General features: G+C 46.1%; 1 protein-coding gene across 3 annotated transcripts in view; it reads left to right on the plus strand.

The window, feature by feature from the left end:
* DIS3L2 (DIS3 like 3'-5' exoribonuclease 2) overlaps positions 1 to 27,966 on the plus strand; it is a 177,450-nt gene that overhangs the window by 122,599 nt on the left and 26,885 nt on the right. For all 3 annotated transcript variants that reach the window (XM_071752443.1, XM_071752444.1, XM_071752441.1), the window contains one exon: positions 17,556 to 17,635. In XM_071752443.1, the coding sequence (XP_071608544.1) occupies positions 17,556 to 17,635 (80 nt within the window). The remainder of the gene's footprint in view (positions 1 to 17,555; positions 17,636 to 27,966) is intronic.

Here is a 27,966-nt window from a genome sequence, read left to right on the forward strand (position 1 = left end):
GGGACAGCAGGTGCTATACAATCATTCTGGACAGTTGCTTATACTCTGTGGTACATAAGGCAGCTGGGGGGATGCTGGATGTACTTGGAGATTAATTTTCTTTAGGGATTTTGTGTCTTTTGCATAGCCCCAGTTAATACATCAAAATGAGCATCCAAGGCCACAGTTTTCTACTGGGGAATAGTACTGTTTCCCAGGGGAGTAATCAAAATGCATTTGTAAAGGTGTGTTAGCAATGTAGTACTGATTTCAAAATTTTCAACTTTCCTACACTACAACAGTGGAATGTGGTTCTTTGCAAATATGAAATGGCATCATTGTCATCAGGAGCAGCCAATGGCTCGGGTCAGGCAGTTTGGCATGCATTGAAGATGCACACAGGAAGGAGGTGTTTGGGATCGTGTAATGGAGGAAGTCTGTGTTAGCTGAGCATCTTTCTGCTTGCACGGAGCTGTTTGCATTTCCAGTAAGCTTTAAAACATTTTGATTAAATTAGGATTTTAAGTGGAAAGCCCTCAGAATCCAATCTTTTGCCTTGGGATTTTAATGAAGTCCTCCCAGGGGTCTATGTAGGATTGATGTCCTCATACATGTCCCGCTGTTCCCCAGTTGTTCTTTTAGAGCTGAGCAGCTGTGTCCCAGCAGGAGCAGGTGGTGAAGTGGTCAAGCTGGCTTCGGCAGTGGGGGGCAGTTGGATGCTGGAGCACAGGGCTCGGCTGTAGAGCATCGTGCTGGGAGCCACTGCAGCCAGATGTCTGGGCACACTCAGCCAGGAAGGAGCTCCCCACACAGTGGTGCTCTGGCATTAATTTGCCATCAGTAATGCAAGAGCGGGTTATGACTTTATTCTTCCTGGAGTAAGTATTCCAGCCGCTAGCTCAGATACTCAATTTTCCAGTCATGTACAAGCATTTTTCTTCTGAACAAACACAGCTTAACCTTTGAGTTTTATTAAATCTACCACAGATCTGCAAACTCAGAAACCCCTCTGAAAAGAAGCTATCTTACACTCTAATTCTGAGATGCTGTCTCTCATGGCAATAATTTATTTCATCTGCCAGCCTCAGAGAAGCTATCAGAGCAGAGGCCCACTCCATCCTTCCAGCATTGGGAATGGCGTGAAGAGGTGAAGCAGATGCTTGAACTCACATGGTGAGTCAGTGAGAGCTGGCAGGACACTCTTTTCCCAATTCCCAGGCCAAATCCAGAATCTTAAGCCAGTGCTGACCATTCTCTTCCTCTTGTGTTTGTTACCAAAAGCTACTGGATAAGAACTTTTTTGTTTCTGCTGTTTATTGCTGGCCCAGTTAAGGTTAAGTTTTTTCATTCCTGTTCCCCAGCAGGTACTTTCCCAGTGCAGAGCAGAAAAACAAGCAGAGTCAACATGAGGGGCTGAATTGTTGCCAGTACATTTCTGCAATACAGAAGCAATCAGTGTGTATCATAAGTGGTCTCTCTCCCCGGGCCTTTCGGTTCTCAGGCTTTGCTTACATGTGCCAGGACCAAGCCTGTGTACTTGTGTCCCATAGAAGGTCTCTCTTGCTTGAACAGGATAGAGTTTGCAGGTACTCCAAATTCGCTCTTGGTTTCCTGGACTGGCTGGACACAGATGGGTCTTTCCCATGCCCATGTGATTGTGGGGTCACTGGCTCATAGAGACCTCAGACAGTGCTGAATAGCATCACCAGGGAAAAGAGAGGGCATCTGTGGCACTTGATGGCTTTATGTGTTGGAATGTGTCCCAAACATGAAGTGGATTGCTAAGGTGAACAGAATTCAGTGCTTGATATAGCTGAGCAGGCCACTCACTGGTATTTTTGAGGTTGGTAACGAGAGAAATAGTGGCTGTTGACTGTTATATTGAAAAAGGTTCAGAATAGAAAAACTGGTTTTCAGTGAAGCAGAAATAAACTGGTTCTTCAGTGTGTCTGGTGGCAAGACAGATAAAACCCAAGAGAACATGTGTTTGTCTAAAGGTGCTTGTGGGGTGAGTGCTGGGAGGAAAATCTTATTTTATGTTTTCTACTGAGGAAACAATCCTTGCTCTGAGAGTCTTGCCCTCCAGTTGATGGTGTTTTTCTTCCCTGGCGATGAACAGACGTCATCAAAAAGTTTTCTTCTTTTTTCAGATTACGTTTACCACGTATTTGAACAGAGATTTGACAAGGTTTTTTTCAGGTATTAATTATAGCTGACTGCATGCCTAATCCATCATTCTCTTTAGATGGAGTCACTGGGTGTTGAGTGATGGAACTTCAAATGTGATCAGTCTGCCATAGCTGGAGATGTAGCAACTCTTTGTCAGAGCCAGTTCTGTCTCACCTAACAGTAAGTGGAAGAAAGGCTAATTGTGTAATGACAAAAGACAACGTTTGGAAGGGGATGAAAGATTCAGACGTTGCAGTTCTGTGATTTCTCATTTCAATTCCAAAATGAGAGCAGGGGAAAAATTCTTACTTTCTGTGACCATAACTCATTTTATCAGGTGTCTCTGGGCATTATCATTGCTTCTGAGTCCTGGGATGTTTTATCTTTTCTCATTCATATCATACAGACTCTGAAGTACAAAGAAGCTCAGAGAGCACCTGTGGTTTCCACAGTCCTCTGAAATGAGGCTACAAGAGTTTTAGCCAAGATCCCAGTTGCTGAGCTGGGGGCAGAGCTGGTCTTGCCCCATCTGAGGAAGCCAGTGCTTGCTGAAGTCTACGTTTGGGTTTATCTTTAAACATTCCAAGTCCAAACCCACGTCTCCTGAAATTATATGCCCTGTTAAAATTTGGAGTGACTCATTGGAAGTACATTTTGTTAAGCAACCTCTTGGTTTTGTTTTGGAAGCAAATGGCTTTGAATCTGTCTTCTAGATCATTTATCTTGCCCTTCTTTTCATCTTCATATGGTAATAAGGAAGTTGTTCAAGAACATGAGCATAATGCAGAGTGTAGATTTCCCCTGAATACGTAATTGTGTAAAACAGGAGCATGAAGCATGTCATCCCAGATAAGGTTGTTGGTCCATGTTACACTTTGTTTCTCAGAGATTCGTCTGTATTCGAGATTTGAGACTTTGTGCAGTGCAGTGTTCAGTTGTGAGAGCTGCTGTGATTCCCTCTTGCTTTCTGCTCCCATCCTGAGGCACACATACCCATCTCTCCCCAAAGATACATATTCATAAGTGGTCAGCACTTTAAAACCTGACAGTAGTATTAAACTTTTCCCACTGAAAAGGGAAAAGGGAATGCATTCTCCATTTTGTATCTAGACTGGCAGCAGATATTTTGTACTTGTGCTAATTATGTACCAACAAAGCTGCTGACAGCCTGTTGCCCATCTGTGATGGGCTGCCATCAAATTGATGGTCACTTGAAAAGTAAGCAAGAGGCAGTGAGAAAAGTAGCCTCAAGAGTTTGTTAGACTTGAGACAGTTCAGACATTTGGAAGAAACCAGCCATGCAAAATCACTGTGAAGGGGGGGTTCGTGGGTATCTCCTTTAACTGGACTTGCAAAACTTGTTTCTGTCACAGAAATAGAGTAACCAAGCAGTCGCTATTGTTTGTTTTTTTTAAAAAAAACAATCTGGCCTGAATAAAGCAAAATTTAATTTGTGCCTTCCTTGACAATTGAAGTAAACTGGCCACACCATGGATTTGATCCCTCTGATCCTGCTTGCCTTAGGGGCCTGCAGAGCTGTAGCTTATTGGGTGTCTCATGGCAATGCTGAGATCAGCCTCCGACTGAGAAATTCTCACTCCCATGAATCAACAGGAGGTTTTGTATTAGCTTTCAGGCTACAGTTTCACCTCAATTTCAAGGTCTCTGTTTTAATCTCAAGTCTCTCCTTGTTCTTCTGAGAAGAAACCCTATTGATTCAGCTAGCACTTTGCTTGTGATTTGCATGTCAGAGTACAACCTGACCCACAATACTAGGAAATAAAATGCTTAAATAGCTAAAATGGGATGTTTAAAAAAAAATGCAATTTATTAGATTATTTCTCTGTCAGTGATGGGTTTAGCAGGTACAGAAGACAGAATGAACTAAAACAGGCTTTGGCATTTCAGAAAGTGAGTCATTTTTTCTGTTGCATCGTGTATAAACTTTTCCCTTCTCATGTATGGATGGACAAGATTACTTTGAGGTTTTGAATTTTCACTTCAGCTCTGTTTTTTATTATTTTCAAACATTACTGAAAGTGATGCTTAGTATTCTTTACTACTGTGCTCAGATTGCCTTGCTCTTCAGTTTTTTGGGTTTTTTGTTTTTGTTTTTTTTAATGAGCCAACGGGCTTGTTTAAGTGAGCTGAAGAGTTGCTGGTTTCTCATGTTTAGGTAGAAGTAAGAAGTTGGTTTGTTGATGAATCCTAACATGGTGCCAAGGGATGCTGCTGTCAAATAGCCTTTACACAGGGGACCAGCCTTGAAATCTTTGTGCAGTATGGTCATCTCTTCAAATTGTCAAGCATGAGTGCAGGTTCCTTGAAATCCATTTAAAGACCATGAACATGGTGCCATTGCAACCAGCTGTAATAGCAGTCAGGTTTGCCTTTTGTTAGAAGAGTGCAAAAGAGTATTAAAGCGCTGTGGGATGAACATCTCACTTGTAGGAGGTTCTTGCTCTTGAGTGTGTTTAGTCCTCCTTGCACCTGAGGTCTAAGATTTTCCATGCTGGAGGGATGCTATTGATCAGTGTCCTGGGATTTTTAAATTAAAGTGTAGAGCAGACAGTGAATACTGAGAGTAGTGGTCTATGTTCATTTTTGCCTTGTCACAGCTTTTAGAGGTGCCTGGGACCTGTGTAGCCAGAGTGAGTTCCTTCTGATGCTGTTTCTATGACTTTCATCTGCTGTGCAGATAGAAACCATATACAAGAAGTTTGCTGTTGGGCTCATCCCTCACATGTTTCTGCTTAATCATTGCTCAGAGTCTGAAACACTGAAGGTCTGCAGAAACCTTGCAAGGAGCTTGGCCAAGTGTGCCAAGGTCCCTGGGGGTAGAGTTCGGCAGGCTGAAGGCTCACCTGTTAACAGTAAGGAAGTCTTGCAAATTGACTCAGATGAGATAATCTTTAATGTCATCGAGTGCTTCTTCTCATTACAGTTGACAAGACAACCTGCTGGCTGCTGTTGTAAAGAGGTTTTACTTGGTGTGGCTGCTGAGAAATGCTGGGGTGTGAGATGCCCTCTATGGCAGCCTGGGCAGTATAGATGGGTGCTCCTATGGTTGGTGGCATCACTGCCACACCAGGTTTGAGTGACATGGCTGGGCAATAACTAAGAGGGGCAAAGCCTAGCAGGGACCTTTGCTCTTCATCTTTAAGTGAGGCTTTCAGCCTTAGGTTGGGTTTATGGAAAGCAGAGTGAGGTTTGGTTTAGGGGAGAGAAAAAAAAGTTCTTTTGAAAAGCAATTTGCTTCTGCTTTCTGTGAGCAAGGCTTCCAAACGGACTCGGTCAGTTCTGCAGTGCAATCAACAGGATTGGAAAAAAATACCAAGTGAATTAACACAGTGGCTGTGGTAAACATGAACTGAGGCCCTGGAAGTAGCTAATGGCATACCACAAAAGTCTCCTTTCACCCACCACAGGCTGTGCCAGCAGCAAACACTGCCAGCCCTGGCGTTGAGCAGAGGAAAGCATCATTTGGCTCCCTTTTGGATTTCATTACTCTTCCTGCACTCCCTCCTGCTCACAGCAAAAGCCTTTCCAGTTGTAAAGAAGTGAATTAACTCCCTTCGTGTCAGTGATGGATGAGGCTCTTTCTCCCCCTTCAAAGAGGTGAGCCATGCCGGTGAATGCAGGCCAGCAGAGTTGAAAAGTCCAAGCGGAACAGGAGAGCCCATGGGGTGACCCAGCTGTCGTCCAGGACACCCGGGGGACAGCTCCTGCTGGTGCCCTGTGAGCAGGGAACAAAAGCCACTCTCAGCGCTCTCACCCGGTCTCGAGGCGCATATTTTTTTTGTCCCCCTTTCAATGGACGTGGGCACATCCCTAAACACACAGCAGCCATTTGTGCAGGGCTCACGGAACCTCGAAGGGTGCTTATGCACCCAGCACAAAGGAGGGTTAGCATGCCAGTACTTGGGAGATCTCTTTTGAGGCCTCCATGGCTAATCATATTAAAGGTGACCTCGTGGGCAGCGCTTTCCATTGTTGCCATATGTTTTGTCCAGTGCTTGAGTGATGTTGTGCATTGGAATGCATTCATGCATCCTCTAATTTAATCACCAGGCTTAATCCCCTCTCCTGTTCTACAGCCTTAGAATTTAATGGCTCCTTTCTAGCCTCTCATGCATTGTCTGTATCTCCTTCGCAACCTAATACTGATGCCTGGAGATATTTTTATTTATTTATTTACTTTCAAAGTATATTTAAAAAAATTAACCTCAAGAACAAACCCAGCAACCCCCCCCAAGGATAAGTGAGTGCAGTGGATGATCTGGGAGACTGATCCTTAGTCTCTGTGATCTTTTTCTTCCAGCTTTTCCATTGAGAAATTAAGGATTGGGCTCATGGGTTTAAAAAAACAAAACAAAATACTACGAATGGAAAAATGACTGAAAAAGCAGTGTGCCTCCTTTTAATATTGTTGGAATAAATAACTAATTTTAAGAACTTTACTGTCTTTGTAAAATATGGTGTTGGTTTCTGTCTTTAAAACTTACCGCTTTGGTATGGACAACTCCAATTTCAATTCAAATTTACCCAACAAAGCCCCAAGTCCATTAAGCTGGGAAACTGGAAAGGCTGATTTATGCAAAACTACTGCAAAAAACAGAGAGCTCTGCAAGAGCTGCCATGCTCTACAGAAGCCAGGCATTTCTAGGGAGACTGTCTTTGAAGGATGATTTGTAAAGATTTTTCTAAGACTTCCCTACCCCAGTTGACTCTGCTGTGTGGAGGGGTATGTTAAAAATGGGAATCAGGGACTCAATTGTGTTGTGACTTGGTTTGGGAGTGGGTGGAGTCAGTTCTGGCAAGGGCAGGCAGTGATGAGATTTTAGGGTGATGCACTATTAGGTTGCTCATATACTGAACTCCCAGGGGCAGGAAGCCTTTTAATTTCCTTGCACTTGCGGGAGCAGATTGTTAAATAAATACCTTGTGCTTTTGTTCAGCTCTTAGATTCTCTTTCTCCATGTATGGGGTACCGGTACCCACAACTCTAAACAGTGGACTACATCCTGGACGTCCTTGAATCTTTAAACATAGCTTGTAGCAGTTTTAACTGAATTAAAGCTTTGAGTTTCCCTCTGTGAGCCTGTGTGCACACGAGTTTCTTGTAGCTGGTTTCTCACATGTGAGCTTTGCTGATCTTCTGTGACTGTGTGTTATGGTTTGGGTTTGATAGGAGAAAGGAGAGGTGATGTGAAAGATTGCAGATTTGTGACTGGTTTTAAAAATAGTTTTAAAATACTACGTATCTTCATTTTGAAGAAATGCCATACTGCTTGGAAACCACAACTGCCGAACATAAACCATGTTGAACCCCTTACATATGGTAAATAACAAGCAGAATGAAGGGTTATAAACAGCCTGCTGTGCCCTAATGCTGGACGAAGACACTGACCCTACCTCCCACACTCCAACCTAGGGAGGGGATCAGCAGCCATGTTGATCAACAGCAACTTGGCCCTACAAAAATACTTCACGTTACTCTGCACTTTTTTGGAGTGAATCTTGCCAGAGCCCTTTCTGAAGCACCTACATGCCAGAGTCACTTCCCTGCGGAAGTGCAGCCCGATTGGGAGCCTGAGGAAGATGGCTGGCTGGGGCCTAGCTGGGGGACAGGGTGCCCATCCCTCTACCAGCATCTTGGAAAGCTTTGGATTGCCTGCTCATGCACCAAGCAACTGTGTTTAAGCATCTGTTAAGTAAGGGAGAGGAGGTCATGGCACACAGCCTGCCTCTGGCTAGGGAAGAGGGAGCCCGTGGAGCCATGGCAGGATGCTGGGTGGCATTTCATGGCATGCAGTGTGTGGAGAAGATGCTCTCTGGAAATCAGTGGGCTTAGTGTGTATGGCAGGAGATACCTTCCAATCCTCTGCTACTAACAGTGTCTGGGAAAGAAGATTTGGCCAAGGACACAGCACAGGTTGTAACAAGCTGCAGGAGAGTCCACGTTGTCCCCAGAGAACAAGCAAAGCTTGGGTCAGCAGTGCTAGGGCTGGACTCCAGGACTGCCAGGTGTTTCCCAGCAGCACCCCAAAGAATGGGGGAGAACAGCAAGGCTGTCAAACTGAGATCAGCATGGTGTGATCAGAGTATTCTGCATCTTCATAGTCCCAGCTGTAGTTTAATGGCTTGCAGATATAACTAAATTTAGACCTACTGTTGTGATCTCTCTTGTTACCTGGCAGAGCTCTTATGTCAGCACAGGGGATGTTCATATTTTAATGGGTTTATCTCTTGTATGGAGGGTATTACAAGCTCTCATCTGTCTTCCAGTGCAGCTCCACGGAAATCCCTCCAGGCATGAGGACGTACCTGGACACTGAATTAATCTGTGCTCCTGGGCACACAACTCCATTAATGTCTCAGCACGGGAAGCAGTTAGCATTAACAAACTTAAGAAAATAGGATTTGCTGTGTCAAACCTGCCCTCAGCTTCTTGTGTCCTCCCAAAAGCAATGACAAAGACTGGGCATATTACAGGAAAACACAAAACAGTCCTAGGGAAGACACAAAATAGGCTGATCTGTACAGTGTCTGTCAGAATCCTCCAAGGCTCTTGGGGATGGTGGGAAAGTTGTGCTATAGTCAGGTGCAATAAAAGGCACTAAACTGTCTCTCCTCCTGCCACATGCACAGACACATCTGCACCCACAGCTCTTGCCTTGCCTTTCCTTAAGACTTGTGCCTTTTGAAGGCAGTGCTGTGTCCATCCTCCTTCAGGCAGCCACTGCCTCATGCTGTTGCTGGCATGAGGCTGGGGCAGATCTCAGAAACCATCCAGCACTTCATGAAAGGCTAATTGTCCCCTTGCTTATCATCAAATGAACCTTTACTGTTGCTGATGTTCTGTTTTCCATTCAAGAAACAGCTGTGTTTCCCTTGTGGTGCAGTGTTCCTTAGCAGAACTGTACACCCATCAGTGGCTGGGTCTGCCCTCTCTTTGGGAGCTGCAACATTGTTCTCTACTGACTGTGGTCTCTCTCAAAACAGCAGAGCCAAGCGAGAGCTAAATTTCAGGCTGCTTAGACCTAGGGTCAGGAAGTTGAGATCTGTTTTCAGACATGACTGTCAGGTGTCTGAAATAACAGGATTTGGGGACGATGACCTGTTACCTGCAGTACTCTCTAGTAACAATATACCAAGCAGCAAGTTTAGAGAGGGTTTCCACTTGATTGTATCACTTCTCATCTAAAGCCAATGTGGAACACTCTGATTGCTTTTCTTAAGTCCTTCAGACTCTTGTGTACAGTTTTGGGACATATCCCTTTCTGATCAGGCCTTGCTTTTCTTCATCAACTCAAGCTGGCATATACATGGATTTCCATACCACCCACCCTGTGAAAAAGCTGGTGTTGGTCCTGTAGACCCCTGCAGGTCCCACGTAGGACCTACCAGCAGGCTGCAGGTGCCACGGCTGCACAAAAATGGCTGCCTGTTCAGCTGCTGGCACTTGTCAGCTTAGGAGAAATTTTAAAGTTTCTCCTCTTGTTAATAGTGAAAAGTATTTCCTTTTTTTTTTTTTTTTCATTGTTACTTTAATTTGCTTGGTTGGTCTGTTTGCACCAGGATATTCAAAGTGGTGAATATACTTGCTGTTCTGCCAGCCCCTGTTATACAGTGAGCTTTTTGATGAGCTGGGGGGGATTATGATGCCCAGGGTGTCTCTCATTGTTGGGTGTCAGTGATGGGTGCTGCTGGTGTCATGCTCCCCTTCTCCAGTGAGATGTCAGTGTCTGCACTTCCTATCTCTTTTCTCATCCAGCAGGTCCTGATCTTGCCTGTTGTCATTGACACTAGTTACAGGTCCCCCTGCTGCTCACCTGGCCTCTGGCTGTTCGCCTCTGGTCTCTCCTGGGTAATTTTAATTCTCTGATAAGGTGAGTGATGTCCAAGTGCTGCCCTCCAGCTACCAGCTTCTTCATGTACAAAGAGATTTGACTTACCAGCAACTCTAATGGCTTTGAGAAGGGTCAGTCCTGCCTCCCCTGGAATTTCTGAGGTTGTTTCCAATTCCTGATTGCAATCTATGTTCATAGAGTCTTGATCATCCTCCTCTCCCAAATTCCTGCTTTCCCAAGTGAGTTTCCATATCTCCCAGCTGAAAACACCATTGGGACAGGGCAGGACCTAACTATTCCCCCACATCCCCATAAAGTCTGTTAGTCATCATCAGTCTTCAAAATTTAATAAATTTCTGTGGCCTAAAACTTCTGGTCTCTATTGAGGCTGGTACAGCCTGGCTTGTGAAGGCTTTGTTATTGCACAAGATTAAATCAGTGAAATTCTTTTGTCAGAGCACCAGCGGGGCTGGGAGAAGCACAAGAGCCTGAAGTGCTTTAAAGAGAAGCTAGGAGACAGGCTCTGAGTAACATAAAACGGCCAAGCAGTGAAATTTGGCATGTATCTTGTTAGTGTCACAGTTTTTTATGTGGCATTTCCTAGGGATGTTTTGCTTTTATTTTAAAATTGATGTATGTGTAGCAAATATTTTTAACTTCATTGACGGGTCCCTAGTGGTCTAGAGCATGCGGTGTGGTGTCACAATTCGTTAGCTTCTGAAGAAGATATTTTTAATCCACCAACGCAAACCCTTCGCAATTGTATAATCTGTATTTCAGTCCTGTGGTTTCCTAATCATGCATCTGAGAATGAGCTCATTCAGTTTATAAATTATGAAGTGAACGGAAGTATTCAGCTCCTCTTTCTAAATAAATCTGGATCCATTTCTTCATGGATTGCATACTGTGTTTGAAACCTCTGATGAAGGCAAGTGTGAATGTTTTAAAATAGACTCATTTGCAGTTAATATTGTTGCCAAGTGGTAAAAGTTGTCTCCTACCCTGCCTTTCCAGAAAGGCTCTTCAGCCTTGACTTGCAGCTGTGAAATAAAAGCCAAGGGTATGATGCCAGCTTGCCATTTCGATGACAGCATCCACGTGTCTTTGCAAAGGATCTAGTATACTTCTTTCTGGTTTTGCTGTACTGCTTGACCACCTGTAGTGGAGATTTAAGGGGCCATTGGACAACAACAGAGCAGCCCTCATATGTGCTAGAGAACACACACTGGTGACTTTACTGCCATGATGGGAAGACCCCAGGGTCCTCAGTGCATCGTAGAGCAAAATCTGCTGCAGCCTGTGGAGTAATTTAGTAATAGCTTATTGTGACTTTGGGTCTCAAGCTGGGAACCTCTTGCCTGTGAGGTTAGCTTAAGAAGGGGAGAAAGCTGTCTGCTGTCTTCCATCTTCCCATGTCTTGGATTCACTGGCTTTGTATGTATTTTATGCAGCTGTGGGTTGCAGGCAGCAACAGAGGAGAGAAATAACATTTGAGTAAACTATGAGACTGTAAAACAGAAAAGCAACAGCAGTCCCATAACCAGGTACTGAGATTGGCCAAACATCTGCTTTCTGCAAAGCCCAAACCAAATGCACCAGGTAACTAGTTGAGCTGGTATTGAGTTTCTTTGTCTTTTTACTTTTTCCACTGTTGGACTTTTGGTCTTTCTTTTATTACCCCTGTCCTGTCCTTACCACATGTTCTTCAGCTTTTACCCAGGGTCTCTCTCCAGCAATTTTGAACTGTAGCACAAATAGAAAAGCTTGTGGAAGAAGTGCTTTGGTCTCAAGAGCAGCTTCTTTAAGTGAAAACACAGCTGTGAGGTTTGCAGCCTGCACTTCTATAAGGGCTTGTCCAGACGGCACAGCCAGCACCACTGCAGTCCTTCCAGCACACAGGAATTGGGAAATCCATTGTGAACAAGATTGAGTTTGATGGCCTGTGTGAAGGCAGATGGATGTATTTTTAAGGGACAAGATGCCAGAAAATTCTGTGATTACGTTACTGGAGCACAGCTCGTTTTTTGTGGTTTTAAAAGTGAGTGTCAGGACTCAGGGCTGGTTTTTTTTTGGGTCAAAACTGAAATTTAGGCGGGGCATAAAAACCTGCTTGATGACTAAGTTTATTCTTAAAAAGCTTTCTAGAGCTTGCTTGAGGCGGTAATCCTTATTCCAAGAGGGACCTGATACTGGTCTTTTTGGACTTCCATGCACATGGGGTTAAAACTGAAAGAGTGCCAAGCACAGAAAAGAACCCCTGCCTTTCAGGAGACTTTTCTCTGTGTAATCATGAGATCCAGATCCCTGAATTTTGCCTTGGAGGCTGTGTTCCGTCTTTCGTCCTTGACCTGGATGAACTCTTTCTGCCTGAATACCCCACCACATTAGTGGAATTACCTTGAACAGTTATAACCAAGGCTGGCCGAAGCATGCCCTTACATTGCCCTAGAAATGGGACATCTGAAATCTTTGACCTGGTTACTCAGCTGAATCGATAATACCTCTGTGAAACACTGCATGCGTAGAGAAAACTTTGCGTCTAATGATGGAGGTTTGCTGCTTGGAGCCAAGGCTGGGAACACGGGGATCCAAGCCAAACCATTTACTCAAGGGACATGCAGAATTTGCCCAGTCAAGTCAATAGAGGTCCTGGCAGCATTTCAGCAGCCAGAAGGCTGCTCCTCACTCTCTCTCCTTGTTGGAGCTACCAGGCTTTATCGCATGACTGGACCCCTAATTGCTGCAGATCTAAAACTTTCTTTAAAACGAGGACAGCTGCTGGCCATGCTGAAGCTCAGGCATGCCTGGAAGTCCATGACAGTGTTAAGCACTGCTCCCTGTTTCTGAAAAGCCTTTTTCTGACCTTGACTGAGGAAGCCCCATGATGTAGGCAGCCTCCTCTATACCAGTGTGGGGCTTTGGGTCCTCACAGGGATCAGGAAGCACAGAGCTGTTGGTGCAGTGAAGGGCACTTATGCTTTGGCTGGTGTCTCCTGCCTGTGTGCTGGTTTGTTGTCTGCTCATCACTGTCAACGCAGTATGTGGGAACCCTTGGGGGCAGATGAGGCATGTTGGTATCTGATGGGTGGAGGAGCAAGGAGGTAGCCTCCTGTCAGCCAGCTACACCCTCTGCTGGATTTAAAGATATAGGAATACAGATGGCGATGATGTTAGCTACCTAGAGAGTGGAGCCATGGCACAAACAAGTGTTACATGCACACATCCCTCCTGTGCCCAGTAACTACTTAGGGCAGGAGATGACTTTCCTTGAGGAAATGGCATTACCATCACTGTAAGCCTACAATATGTGCCTCCAAACATTACCAGGTATAGTCCACTTGCATTCTCTTGCTTTTTCCACCAGTCTCCAGTCAGTGTGCCCACACCTGCTTGGTACCTTGGATGACATGTTCTCCTCCATGGAGGAAATGTGTCCTGCCCATCGGCTTTCCTCAGCCCCTTTGAATTTCATCGCTCTGCTCCTCTTCTTGTTTGGGTGTATTGCAGTAGTGTCTGGTGGTGAGCAAGCCTATCCATCACTGTATCCACACAGATCCCAATTACTCCTTTTGACAGCTCTTATTCACAAACCTCCCTGTGCCTCTGACATCTCAATTATTGATGGGGCTTGCCTGGTAGGCAGCACTCTGTTCTCAGCATGGCTACGTTCCAGCTCCCTTTCCCATTGAGTTCACACACGCACCATGCTGAGCATTTCTTTATGTGCAAAGCTATTGAAGTGGAAAGGGATCTTTATTAGCATGTGAGCTCCAGGGTTGCACTACCAAAGAGGGCAGTGCAAGCCAAATTGCACCATAGTGCAGGGATGGGAAATTTCCTCTCCCTCTCCTCTCCTGCTGAAGCCCAGCAGTGTCTTGTAAAATGAAATTATTTCTTCTGTTTAATGCTGAAGATACCTTGATCTGATGAGCCATCCTTGTGATGGGGTCACCCCGGCAATTGCATTTCCCAAAAGAACCTCAGTCCCCCATTATCCTTACAGGCATAAAATCTGGTATTTTGAAGAGCGATGCCCTTCCCTTTGTCTTGGTATTAGTTTGTTTGCTGGCTTTACAGCAAGCCTTTGCAAGTCTAACAAAGAGCACTGACACAGAAATGGAGCTTCAAAGCAGTGCATGGTGTTGGCGCAGCGTTGTCAAATTGTTTAAGAGCTAAAGCTGTGCCAGAGGGAGGATTGCAAAAGCTTGGGTGTTTTGTAGGGCTTTGTGTATCTGAGGGGCTCTGGATGTCTCATGACATTGCTGTATCACAAGTCAGATAGGAAGAATGATAAAGTGGTCAATCAGCTCCTGACAACCTCCTGCCCCTAGCTTTGCCCTGCAACCTTCTTTAACTCATCTATAACCTGAGGTTTTGTGCTTCACAAAGGAAAGAGAAGATAGGACCAGAGAGAAGCAGCAGTGTAGGGTGTACGGAGAGCTGGGAAAGGTTACTTGATTTGGTCAGGGAGATTTGTGGTGGCAGGCACCTCACAGGTAAGCTTTAGCATTAGAGGAAGGATCTGTGGAGAAAACCTTCCAAAGTACTGAGGTGCTGGGAAGCATATGTGACTTTAAAGCTGAGCATGACTGTGTAGAAGTGAGCACATGTCTGAGGGTGGTCAGTGGTCAGAGAGAACCCAGCTTTGAGATATCCAGTGTATGTGGACAACTTTTCTCAAGCTCAGTAGGAAGCTTACAGTCTCTGCATGCCATTTTGCCTCCTGGCAGTATTCACCTGGCCCTTCTTTACCTCTTAACCTGCCTTAGTAGAGGTGATGTGTTTTGCCTGGGAGCTCTGTGCTCTTTGCAGAGACAAATGCCATCAGATGAGCAAAGTCAGCTGAAGAGCTGGTGTTGGCCATACAGCCAGAGCTTGGCTGTTCCTTCCGGGTCTGTAAGGCCTCCTGGCTTGAGTGAGAATCAGAGGTCCCCTCTTTCCCCTCCTGGCTGGCCATGACCATGCATCAGCAGGAGAGATCTGCTGATGAGAAGAGTTTTGTGCATCAGCAACAGCATGGCCTCCTTGAGCTATGGTTGCAGGGACAGACCTTTAGTTACATGTCTCCCTGTGTGACAGCCTGACTCTGACATTTCTGTGAGTGTGGTCTCCAGGTCACTGCAGGTAACAGCAGCATCCTCTTGCCTGACAGTATTGCCCCAAATGGTCAAGCCATGCAGAGTCCCCTTTACACAGGCATTGCTGGCACTTAGTTGGTAGCAGAGACAGCTAAGCCTGCCAAACAGGATGTGTTTTATTTTTCTGGAATACCAGGAGCAGACAAAGAAGGGTTAAAATAACAAAGTTGAAAAACTGTTATCTCTGGGAACTGTGATCTGTCCTTTTTGGGTAGGCGGGTTCCATGGGACCCCATCCCCCCAGATAGTGGAAAGGTCACCCTCCCATACCTGATTGCCCCACAGCTTTCCCTGGCAGCCTGTCCAAACAAGGCTGATTTCCTTCCCAGCCCTTTTCCTTCCTTTCCTTCCCCTGGACTTGTCTCCTCAGTCAGCTGGCTCCAGCCCTGGGTGGTCTCAGGGGTCCAGACCCCAGGTGAGCTATAAACAGGGATGTAATCCCAAAGTCTGCTTAGCTGATAGCTGCAAATCAGAGGCCCAGACATTCCTGAGTTTGTCCTGAAATATTATTGAAAGTGGTGAAAGCCACACTTTTGCCCAATTTTCCATTTTCTTTTGTTTTTCTTCTCTAGTGACTCTGCAATGCAGTGCCCATTCCTCAAAGCGCAGAACCAGGTGGAGCTCTGCCTGAGGTAATCACTACCTCTTCTGCCTCAGAGGTGCTTCCTGATATTCTAACAGGAAGGCTTTGGAAAAACTGGCCCGTAAAAATGGCTTTGAGTAGTTCCCAGTTTCTCCTTCAGTTCCTCAAACCAGGGCAACTCACTTGGGGAGCTCTGGTTGCAGACAAGTGATTTCTGCCTGTGCCACAACAAGGTGATTATTTGTCTCTCTTGGGGAGGTTGCTTGTTTCTTTCTGACCTCCTGCCCCCATGGGGTAGCTGCCATGTGCCATGACAGTATCTGTTTTCAGAATGGCTTACAGAGTTAGGGGAATAGAAGTTAAGGAAGATCAGCTGGATTAAGCCTCAGTCTGGTACTCAGTTCTTAACTCACTATCCAAGATGGTGATTTTTTTTATGATTTCATGGTATGCGGTTTTATTTGGGTCAGTGGAAGCACAGCATATGACTTTGCTACCCCTTAGGGAAGGAAAAATCAGTGCACCATCTAATGACTCAGCACACGAAGTTTCTTAGCAGCCCTACAGGAGGAAGATGTTTTAATTCTGTGTTCATTCCTGAATAAACTGTTAATTTGAGTTAACAGTTTCTTTGGAGCCCAGCAAAGAGGAATCTGTGATCAGATGGAGTGGCTCAACACTGCTCTTCTTTCCCTGTTTGAAACAGATGGGCTTATCATAACAAACCTGCTTTGTCTTTTAGCCCTTTCTATGGTCTTTCCAGTCTGTTTCAAGAGTTCTGCACAATCCAGTAGTGCTGACAGCCCTGATGTTAATAATCTTTGTGGCCCTAAAAAAGCCAAAGTTTTCAGTGCATGAAGACTGCAGCCACCTCCTCTGAAGCATGCTGCCCCTCTTACCCAGCCAGCTGGAGGCTGGTCAGGATCTGCAGCCCTTTTGCAGAGCCCAGGGACTGCACCTCATGGCTGCAGGAGCTGGTGGGACAATGGTTTGTTTGGGGCCCAGCAGCTTTTCCTTGGAGAAAGAGGGTCTGCTCAGATGTTTTCCCTGTGGCAGGGCTCAGCCCCGTGCTGTTTTCTAGGCAGTGTAAGCATTTAAAACCCCTGGCTACATTTTCAGCAAAATGTCTCTTTGCAGAACCATTCCATTGCTTGTTGAAAGAGGATTAATTTTTCCCCCTTAAATAATGTGAGCCTTGTTTGAAATCTGAAGGCCCTTGCCGAGTGCCTTCTTGGAGCTGCAAAGAAAGCAGCTTCCAGGTCATTTCATAGCCTCCTGCCGGACACGGATCCAAACTGCAAACCCTTCTAACAGCTCTTTAATAACTCTGCACAGAAGGAAAAATCTGTCACCTTTCCCTCTGTGGTTTCTCTTCTCTTCTAATGCACTGGAGGAACGAGAAGGGGCCGGGAAAGTTTTCAGAGAAAGGCTCGTGGGAACTGCAGCTGCTGATGGAGAAGAGTCATTTCTTTAGTGTCTGAGGGGAACCGCAGTCGCTTTGGTGAAGGGTGGTGTGTGTGGGTGGGTTTGGAGGGGTGAACTGTTATGACCCATGCATTTCAGAAGAACCACAAACACTTTATAGTAACAAAGGGTGGAAAAAACGAGAGGTTTCTGCAATGCATGTGACTTTTCTCTGAGGTTTGGAACCCTGTGGTATGTTCCAGGCCATGGTGTTTGCGTGTCAGTCTTGGTGAGTTAAGCTTTCTCCCACAAGCCTCACTTGAAGCTGCTGTGATGACTGAGAGCCTAAATTGTTGTTTTTTTTTTTTCCCCCCTCCCCCTCTCTCTCTCTCTCTTTTCATTCTCCCCTACCCCCTCTCTTTTCTGCAGCTGAAGCTGTCATTCACCTTGGACCAGGAGAGCGGGATGCCTCAAGGCTGTTATATCTATCAGTACCGGGACAGCAACAAGTAAGTCCCGGGGAAGATTGCATGCAGCAGATAGAGGAAGGTGCACTAAAAGGAAACTGCCCTGCCTTCTGGCAGAGGGATAACAACTTCTTGTACCACTTAAAAGTAGATTAATGCAGGCTTCAGGCTTGACCTGAAACTGGGAGCAGCTCATGTAAAGGCTGGATCCTTTAAAATGCACAAGGCCTTGCAGCCCCCTTTCTTCTGCAACCTTTAAAAGCTGCTTTTGTTTGGCTAAAAGGCTGGCTCTTGTGTAAAATGGTCCCTGGCAGAACTCAGCCAGGCTTTGCCCAGGGATGTTTGCAGTTCTAACACTGAACTATTTTGTGCTGGGGTGGCTCTGGGAAGGTGAGCAATGGGGAAAAGCATCCAAGGCTGCACAAGCCCAAAAGAGGGCAGCCCTTGCTTCTACTCAATTACAGAGAGGTGCAGCATCCTCTTCTATCTGCTCAAGCTCACATGGGTTCATGGAGTAGCCTTTTGTTTGTGGTATTGCAGCCCCAGTGCAGCCACGCACTCTGTTTTTATAAGGTACTGTATGATATTCAAGCTTTGGATATGTTTGGAGCACAGAGTCCTCAGTTTCTAGGTATTCTGCCTATTTTTACTAGCTGCCGTAGTGAATTGGCACCCAAGATGTTTTTATTTCAGATCACATTCTCATTATCAAATTGACGGCAGCAGCACAGTTCAGGATATTTCTGTGTTCGCGCTGCATTACTTTGCCTGAATACCAGCATGTCATAAATCCACAGCCTGTTGCCTCCACCCATATAGTTCTGCTTCTTGCCAGTTATTGAAGTTTAACCTAAAAAAAAGGAGTGTATATGAAATTATAAATGAACAGAACAGCCTGTAATTAGATCTGCTCTGAAATGCTGAAGAGAATGCTCCCAACAAGGAAGAGGGGCATCCACAGCAGCACCTGCTCCTTTTTAAGCTGAGAGATCTCAGTGTTTAGACAAGAAGATAGTTTCTGAGAGAATCTTTCCCACCTGTGGATGGGAGATTAGCACATGATACCTGGTCCCATCTGAGCTGTCCTAGGCCCAGAGGCACAGATGAGAAGAACTGATACCTCAACCACTGAGCTAAAAGTGTCCTTAGGTGCAAAAGCATAAAATTAACAAGGGAAGAGTGTTTGTTTTTGAGCTTTTAAAAGGTGACAACATACTATGAACTGGGAAGAAAAGAAACCCCCTAGAGCTGCTAGGGGTTTGTTAAGGAAGTCTATAGATGCAGTGTTTCTAATTGTGTGGTGTATATCTAAAAAAATCAGCAGCCGTGGCTTTTTCTGCTGCAGACCCTTGTCTCCCTGGGCTCCAGTGGGTGTTTTGTGCCATTGTTTGAGGAAACTCTGGGGACAGGAGTGGAACTGTTTTGTTTAAATACTAAGGCCAATAGCAATTCCACTTGGAAACCTTGCTTTTAGTGGTGAGTGATCCAGCATGTGACAAAGTAGCTGTGGCATGTTGGCAGCTGTTGATTTAGAGATGTATGGCTGTGACCTGCATTTCTGGCAAGCGTGGGAGCCGAGCCACCCTGAGCCATGCCAGCCAGGATCATGGGTTGGAAAAATACGATGCAGGCACGATGAGTGGGATTGCAAGCAAACACAGACTTTGTGTGTGCCTGACGAATCCAAATTGCAATTACACCTCCCTGTGGAGCCCCGTGCTTTCTATTTTATAGCTTGCTGGACCAACCTGGGGTGAGCAGGATCCCATTTCCCAGGGAGAGGCTTCCTAAGTTTGTGCACACACTTATCCCCCTAAGCCCTGTGCATGCAGCCCAGGGCCTCCAACAATCCTTGGCCGGTGAACTGAAGCGTGAAGGTCTGTGTTACAGCCAACATATTCTTGAAGGTAAAGTGCTCTCGAGCCAAACATGTGTTCAGTTCTGGTTTTACCCTAGGTGAATTTGGAGGAGCTTGTGTGCTGCAGCTTTATTTGCAACAGAGCATTACATTTGAATAGTGCAGTGGAACACTGGATGCAGCTCCTCCTCAGCCAAGCAGAGTCCAGATTTGTGAAGTGCTGGGCCTTTCAACAGGTTACTTGGTTATCTGTACAGTAGTGTGGCAGTTGCGATAATTTTTCGTTAGCAATTTCCCTGGGTAAATTGCAGGCCTTGTGTTCTCCCAAGCCTAGTCAGGCTTCGATGGTGCTCAGCTGGACCTAAGGAGATAACAGACCTTCTGCATCCATCTAAAGATGTATCTAGAAGTTAAACTGATTTCACATTTGTGTCTGCACCATGTTTTGGAGCTGTTCACAGCCCAGAGAAGAAACACAAACAATACACGGCAAGCTGATGCATGGGAAAAACTGGAAGTGTGCACCCTGGAGCGCAGTTTCAGGGAAAAAATTACAGCAGGAGAAGTTCTTGAGCAGCAGCTTTAACAGAAGGAAGTGGAGGTGATCCCAGTCAACAGTAAAGCACATGTATTCTGGCCTGGGCAGTGTGCCTGGTGCACCAGAGGTCAGTGTGAGCAGGGATGTGCAAGGCAAGGCTCAGTGCCACCCTGATCACTGGAGGAGTGTCCCTTCCCCTCCAAGTGGCAAATGCTGTTCCAGGCTGCAGCCAGACGGGGCCACCGGAGAACAGCGGATATTGGCCTCCTCCTCAGAACAAAGGGCCACAGCATTGCTGAAAGTGTAATTACCAAAGCAATTAAAATTTCTATTGCTTAGGCTAGAAGTGCAAGTAGCGTGCAGGTTCTTACAAGGGCAATCAATTGGAATTTGTTCCCTTTAAAATGATAAAACCCTGCCAAGGAGTTTTTGACCACCCTGGCAGCTTCCCGTTGCCTGCCTGCAGCAGCCTTGATGGGCACAATGCTTGCCAGGCACCCACTCCACTGTGGGCTGGGCACTTTGGGGAGACCAGGCTCAGGGGAGCCTTGGATTGAGACCAGAGGAGGTGCTGGGCAAGCAGCTGCTTGCCCCTCCACCCCCAGCCACAATATGTTGATATCTGATGGCACTTGATGGTTCCAGTAGCAATCCAAGTGCTGTGTTTGGAGCTGAATGGAGAAGAGAGGCTGTCACGGCTCCTGCGGTCACAGGGGGTGAGAGCAGAGAACATCACTTCTCCCCTTCTTTCCTGCTCAGACCCAGACACTTTCCTCCCCTTGACTGCCAGTCCTTCCTGGCCCCAGAGGAGATGACTTGACCTCACACAAAAGCCTGTCAGCTGCTTTCTCATCTTCCAGCCATGTTACTCATATTGTCCCGGATGGGGGTCAGTGTAGTCAGCAGAGCACCATGGGAAGGTGCTGTGGGAAGGCTGTCCTGCAGTGGGAGGTTGATGTGACATGCCACGAGGACAGCCAGAGGCGTGTGCTGGGTGTCATTTGGAACAGGAGCATGTTGTCAGCCTTCACATGGGCCCAGAGCAGTCACACCCAGGAGGGGACAACCCTGCCAGCCATCCTAGGGTGTGACCAAAGCACCAGTTTGGTGTTCAAGGTGAGTCTGGTTTTCTGCCTTTGCCCATGCAGGGGATCAGATTGCAATACCCAGCCAGGCAGTAGAAGACAATCAGGAAGGGCCATTTGCATCCACCATGGCTCATGAATCCTCTTTTATAACACGCACTTGCAGGTCTCCATCTAGGATTATGATACTGGCTGTGCTGAGTAAGCACCAGCATCCTGCTCTGAAGCCTGCCTGCCCAGACCAGCTGGTCCTGAACTGGTGGGCTGCCAGGCAGTGGAGGGATGAGATCAAGACAGGTTACAGGTGGTCATGAGACTTCTTCCAGCTTGTGTGCAGGGAGAGCCAAAGCCAACTTGAGATCCCTCTGGAAGAAATTAATTGTGAGAAGTTTAGTGTCCTTTGGCTGTGTCCAAGGAATAGGAGATTCAGTCTGTTTTCTGTGTTCACTGTCACTATCCAGACACTTCTCTGGAGACTTCCTAGGCTCTGCTCACCTTCCTACCTTAAGTTTGACCCTTCAAATGCCCTTGTCTTCCTTCCAGTACTCTGATTACTGCCCTCTTTCTCAGATCAAAGTCCCTGCCTCCCCAGACCCACCAAGAAGATGTAACTCCCTGTCAAAATTCATCCTGTTATGTGGGCCATATTTGCAGGGCAATGTGACACTTCCTTGTCCCCAACTGGTTCTTCTCTAACATGGTCTTTCTGATCCTTTAGCCTCCAGGTATTGGTCTCTTTTGTAGGTCCCTTCTACAAATCACAGATGCTCTATTTGCCCATAGACCAGCTTACAGCTCGCCGGGGAATTTCATTTTAATTCCTTACTGCAGCTGGGGTTTGTGTTAGGGTTATGAATTTGCACTGGGCGATTTCATGCTCTCTACAGAGTAATTTCTAAGCCCAGAGGAGCAGCACCTCACAGGGAAGCACTTAGACACCTCTTACAAAAGCAGCATTGGAGTATTGATCATTTTTTTCTCTCTGGGGACCTGGAGTGCTACAGATCAAGCTGCTGTGCAGTATAGCCACTTGCGGGCAGCACCACACAACTCTTCAGGATGAGAAATGAAAACTAGCTCCAGTTGAAAGGAAAAGTGGTGCCCCCTTTTATATAAAGATCAGTGATGCCTGGTACATTGGATTATCACTTTAAACACCAGGACTTCAAATGCCAGGGTGCATGCACGCCTGATGCTGACAGGCTAGTGGTATATAATGCTGTTTGGGTTACCAACTGAGCTCTTGTCTGCAATCTTTTCATAAGGTGAATGTAATAATCTGCAGTGTTGTACCCAACATTACATCAGAGAGCCAGCCTATAATTATGCTCGTGTTGTTTGAATGGGTTATTTGTCACCAACACATTAGTTCACTCCATTTGTTGCTACTGTTCAGGGCTGCAGCAGGTTTGGTGTAAACAGAGCTTGGGGTGAAGGTTTGGGGGCTTTATTTTTCTGAGCAGCGCAAAGCAGAATTGTTTGGGATTTATTCTATTTTGCTAGGAGAGCTGTTGACTGGGAGTGCTTGGAACAAAATATGTAAAGCAGCTGACACAGCGTAACTGATTTGTTTTCAGAAGTGCTTCCCAGGTGTACAGCTCATGTGTTGGACTTTAGCATGGACCTGGTTGCTTTGCAATGAGCTGGCAGGTTTACCGTAGTGTGTTTTGTTCCTTATGAGAAATCGAGGTTTGCAGAGTGGGTTGTTTGTGCAAGGAGCTGCTGCACAGCTCACACAATCACTGGGTGCCTGACTTGCCTTATAACGTGGTTGTTTCATGTCATGCATCGCGGCAAAGCAGCGCTGCTTGTCTTGGTATAAAGGGAGTGGTCATCTCCCCTAATGGCGTCTGATTTTCTGCTTAGTGATCAGCAAATACGTGCTCAGCCCTACTCTGACCTGCATTGCCAGGGGAGTCTCTGAAGCTGGCATCTCCTGTTGTTTGACTGGTCTGGCAGACTGGGATTTCATGGGAGAAATCCATATACATATCATCCTTTGACATCTCAGGCTTGTATTTATGCTGGCTAGTATCAGTTATTCACCTGAAGCTTATGAAGTGTCTTGTTTAGATTTCTGATCAAAATAAAATTAATTCAATTTCAGAAATGGATCTGCCAGTCAGTGCCAAATTCTCCAGGGTGGGATTTTCACTTTAGGGTGTCCCACTGGACAAGGTGGCTTAGCTGGGAGGAGTCGTGTCCCACTGCACCACAGTTCTGTGTGATCACCGCTGTGGATCACTACATTTCTGCATTTTCCCAAGTCTTCCTGGATTGCAGGTAGCCGAGCTGCCCCATGATTCTTTCCTGGTGAGTTGTGGGAGTACCTAGCTGTCTTTGGAGGCCACAGAAAATCTTCAGAGGCAAGCGTGGTAAGCAAGCCTGTGTTTTTGTTGCTGAGAAAGAATACCACCACTTTGATTGGAGCTACCTCCTGGGTTTAAGACTAAGCCAGCCTTTCCTGGGCTTAACACACTAGCAGGCTCTGGTAGAAGTGGTATCTGTGTGAATGAGAATAGGATTAGAAGCAAAATGCAAGCCAAGACATGAGTTAGCACTCAGAGAAGATATATTCTGCAAAAGAGAAGACTAAGCAGGTTGGAGTTTTTCTTATGATACTGTATCTCATTTTTTGTTTGCCTTATTGGCACTAAACTTTACCAAAGTCATCAGGTGATATGTATCCTTCACCTGCCAAAGGGTAAGCATTGGAGTTGGCCAGGCAACGCTGGTGGATTATTCTTTCCCTGTACACAGAGATAAACCAGTCCTCCTAGTTCTGGCATTCGTTCAGTGTAGGGTAAATAATTCAGGAGAATAAGCCTGGAGGTTGACCTTTAAAACTTCAGATGCGTAATCCTTCCTGCCTAAGGTATGAGCTTGGTTTTTCACAACCAAAGACTCCTGGGACATAGGCTGCAAAATAGTCTTTGGCACCTGAGACTTTAAGGAGCAGGGAGTTGTTCTTTCCTTGCAGAAGGGACCCTATGACCATTTCTAGATGAGGAAGAAGGGTTCTTGCTAAAGGCTCTTGCCCACATGCTACTTAGCTGCTTTTCTTGACACAAACCTGCCTCCTCCTGCCACCCTGGTGCTTAATAACAGGTTTCCAATCTGTCAGTGCTGCAGAAATAGTAACTGCCAAATCCTTGGAGTGTCGGTGTGATGTGGGGGCTGCAAATGGAAAGGGTGATCAAGGAAACTGCCTTTTCCCTGACCAAGCAGATGGGATTTAAAGATGACCTTCCCTCTTCCAAATGAACATTTGAGGCTTTGTTTGGTGGCCCACACAATATTCCACCTCAACCAGCTGATCTTTCTCTTAAATCCTCAAAGGCTTACCAGAGCATTCAGTGTCTGCTCCCATTGTCAAGGGGGACGAAAGACTGGGCTCTTCAGTGCATGTGAGTGTGTGACCTCCTGCTCTCCCTGGCTTGAATCAGGGGAGTTTTGTATTCTTATCTTTTTCACAGTGTTCACTTGGAGAAGAGCTGTAAAACCTTGTGTCAGTGTTTGATGTCTGGATATTCAGTGGCAGTCAATTAGGTGAGAAAATCAACTGCAATTGTAATTAAGTCAGAGATGCAGTGTCCATGTATCATCCCCAGAGATCTGTTTACCTGTCCATTTGCTTAACACTATGTTTGGAAGTCCTCAGAAGCATTTCAGCACCAGTTCCCTGGCCTATATATGTCTGAGTAATGCCCAAGGCAGTGAGCTATATCTGGACTAAAATTACTAACTTATGGATCTGGGTTTTCTTGGTAGCCATGAATCAGATGAATCTCTAAATAGCCCTTAGGTGGAAAGGAGAGAACAGGTCTGACATGGGAAAGAGTGAATAATCTTCTTCCCACAAGGAGCATCTCTGAATTTCACCATCAGCTCAATTCACTGGAGAGACTTTTTTGTCCAGGAAGGCTCTCTCTTGAGCTGAGATGTGGCTAGAGAAATCTCCAGACACCCTAACCATCCCTTCTCCCAGCAGGATTGCTAGGCATCCTTTTTTGTAACAAATAGGGAAAAATATATAAGCCAAAGTCTCTGCGTCCTTGAATGTACAGTCATGGGGCAGAGCAGCTTCCCTGCCAGGTATCACTTTTGCTGTCCACTCCGTGATGTTACAAATAGGGAGCACTGGCATCAGCAGACAAGTGCATGTGCCACCTTCCCTAAAGTAGTAATGATGGAAAGCTTCATGTGGTGTCAGGAAGTGGAGTGAAACCAACAGTGATGAAGGGGGTGCTGAGTACTTGGAGCATGTGTTGTGCTGGCAGTGATGAAGGATGCTATGCCTGAAGGTAAACCTCCCAGTCCTGCTTGCCAGCCTGCTGTGGGATCTGCACTTGCTGCCTGGAGAGAACAAGGGCTTTCAGTTTTGCTTTCAGGACCTCTAAGGTCGATTCAGCACTAAGTACCTTCATTCCCCAAGGAACTGGCAATGTAAGCTGGAGTAACCAGGTGGATTGTCAGCCAGCTGGGATTGCTCTCTCCTAAAAAGCTACTGGTGGAAAGCTGAAGCATTCAGACTAGAAATCAAACATGCATTTGAGAGGCAAGAAAGATTAGCCTTGGCAAAATGTCCTGAGAGAAGACCAGGGAATTGTCCTTGAAAGAATGAGAAGTGCACTTCTGGGAAGTGTTTTAGACCCTACAAATCAGTGAATTTAACAGAGCAGTAGCCACCTGAAGCCTCTGGGCAGAGGAGGTCAGCTGCTGGAATAATCCTACCATACTTAAAATCCTGAGACACTTGTCTGTGTTAATGTGAAGGATCAGCTTTGCACAGACACCGCTCGATTCTTTGCAGAGCTGGGTTTTGCCAGCTGCTGTGCCTAGAAGAACAGGGCATTTGCCTTGAGTCTTTCCATGTACTTTGCTGAGCTGGGCATTCAGTGTACCTTATTGCTTGAAATTATGTCCTTGTGAAACAGTGTGACATGGAAGCATCTCTCCTTACCCCTTCCTGAGCAGCAAGGGTGAGTTCTACTTTTCCAGCTACTGCCATGCTTTGCTCTGAGTCTTGCTGCTTTTTCAGCTGTTTTTTTTCACAGTTCAGAGGCTCTGGGCTCTGGTCCCTCCACATCTCTGTCTTCTCTGTTGAAAAAAGAAGCTTCAAATCACAATCATGTTTTGTGTGCTCAGCTCCTCTCTGTGTCAAGGTCACCCTGAGTGGGGTTCCTGTTACAGCTTAGCACTTTCACCTCTTTCATTTTCCCATGCATTAGTCAATCTGGAGCCTAATGGATTTGCAACCTGGCTTTGCCTGTATCATCTGAGACACTCCCAGCAATGTAAGAGGATTTGGGCTCAACTTCCTTTCAAGTTAATGGAAAGATCTTGCTTGGAAAGAACCTGCTTGAGGATCTGAGTATATTTTGCATTAATGTTTCCATTAATTTTAATGGGAGATCCCTCAGATCAGCTTTGAACATCTTAAATTCTGTGTCCTTCACCTGTCTCATCTAAAATGGGACTGATGAGAAGAAGCACCCTTAAATGAGCCAACAATGAGCTTGTTGGTGAAGATGTCCTTCGAGTTTTTCTACCTCTGTTGATTACTCTGGAAATTTACCGAGTCATCACATGTAGGGCATGAGGTCCAAGGTCAGGTCCCAACTCTAAAGCAGTCTAACTCTAACTCTGACCAGTCAAGTCATCCGTCTCTGCTCCACTGCTGTCTGTAAAGCAGAAAAGAGCAAGAGTCCTCTGAGACTTATTTTATTAGCATTTATAAAGCACTTTGAAATTGTCAAACAGGAGGGAATAAAGGAAAGTGAACTTTTATCTTTGCCAGTCAAGTCTCAGTTACTACAAAGAGAAGGTGGTTCAGCTCTGCTGCCTTGGGCATGAGACCTGCTCCTCTTTGTCTGGCTGGTAGGGGCAGGTCTGCCTGCCCACAGGCAGTGCAGAGCCCAGCCTGGGGAAGGTTTTGTGGGGCTTTGCTGCTTCTGTGGGGCTTTGTTGCTTCTGTGGAAGCTGTGCATAGGTCTGGCATAGGTCTCGTGAAGTGAGCAATTCAGTATCCCCCCACTTCGCCTCCCTCCCTCACTCCTCTCTGCCCTCCTGCTCCTCCATTAACTTGATGCTTGAACACAGCAGTGATTAACTGTTACTGAGCATCTCTCACTGATTGGATTGCTGCTCACTCCCGCCTCATTCAGCAGAGCTCTTGCCTCCTTCTGGACTGCTGGTAGTGGTTTCTTTCTGTCTTCAACTGAGCTGAGCAGAGATGGACATCTCGACTGCTCATTGCAGACCCCCCCAGTGAAAGGCAGCCCTGCCAGAGCTCTTCTACATGTTGTGTCTCTAGCATAACCTCTATTTTCTCAGACAGTGCAAGCTGAACAGCCTGATTTAGTACAGGGTTTGATGCAAACCCACTCATCACAGCATAATCAGGTTAGGAAGCAGCTACATGTGCAGTTATCCTGTCAGATAAGGGCCACACTGGCCCGATTCCACTGGAAGTGCCCCTGGGAAGGACTTTGTGGTCACATAGGACTTAGAGGTGGGGAGGCAGCTCTGTGGCAGTAAAACTGAGCACCTGTTGGAGAAATCATCTTATTAATGAGGTATTCATGCTTTATTTATGCTCCGTGTTTATTTGCAATCTCGCTGCCAGACAGGGACTGTGTGGTGCAGAGCCACTTGCCTGGCAACATGGTGCTAGGCACAAGTGTCCAAGTTACAGGGTGCAGGCAGGGTCAACCATGGTGTGACTTGTTTGAGTTTGTGAGCTCTGAGTGGGTTGCCTGCACCCCTCATTCTCAGTTGGGCCAGCCCAAGGTCCATTCCAGCCCCCAACAATTAGCAAGAGGAACTGAATCTAGATTGATCTGTTTTCACAGTGAGCCGATTCCAGCAAGAAATTCTCCTTTCCCTCTAT

The sequence above is a fragment of the Heliangelus exortis genome, chromosome 9 (assembly GCF_036169615.1).
Source record: "Heliangelus exortis chromosome 9, bHelExo1.hap1, whole genome shotgun sequence".
NCBI lineage: Eukaryota > Metazoa > Chordata > Aves > Apodiformes > Trochilidae > Heliangelus > Heliangelus exortis.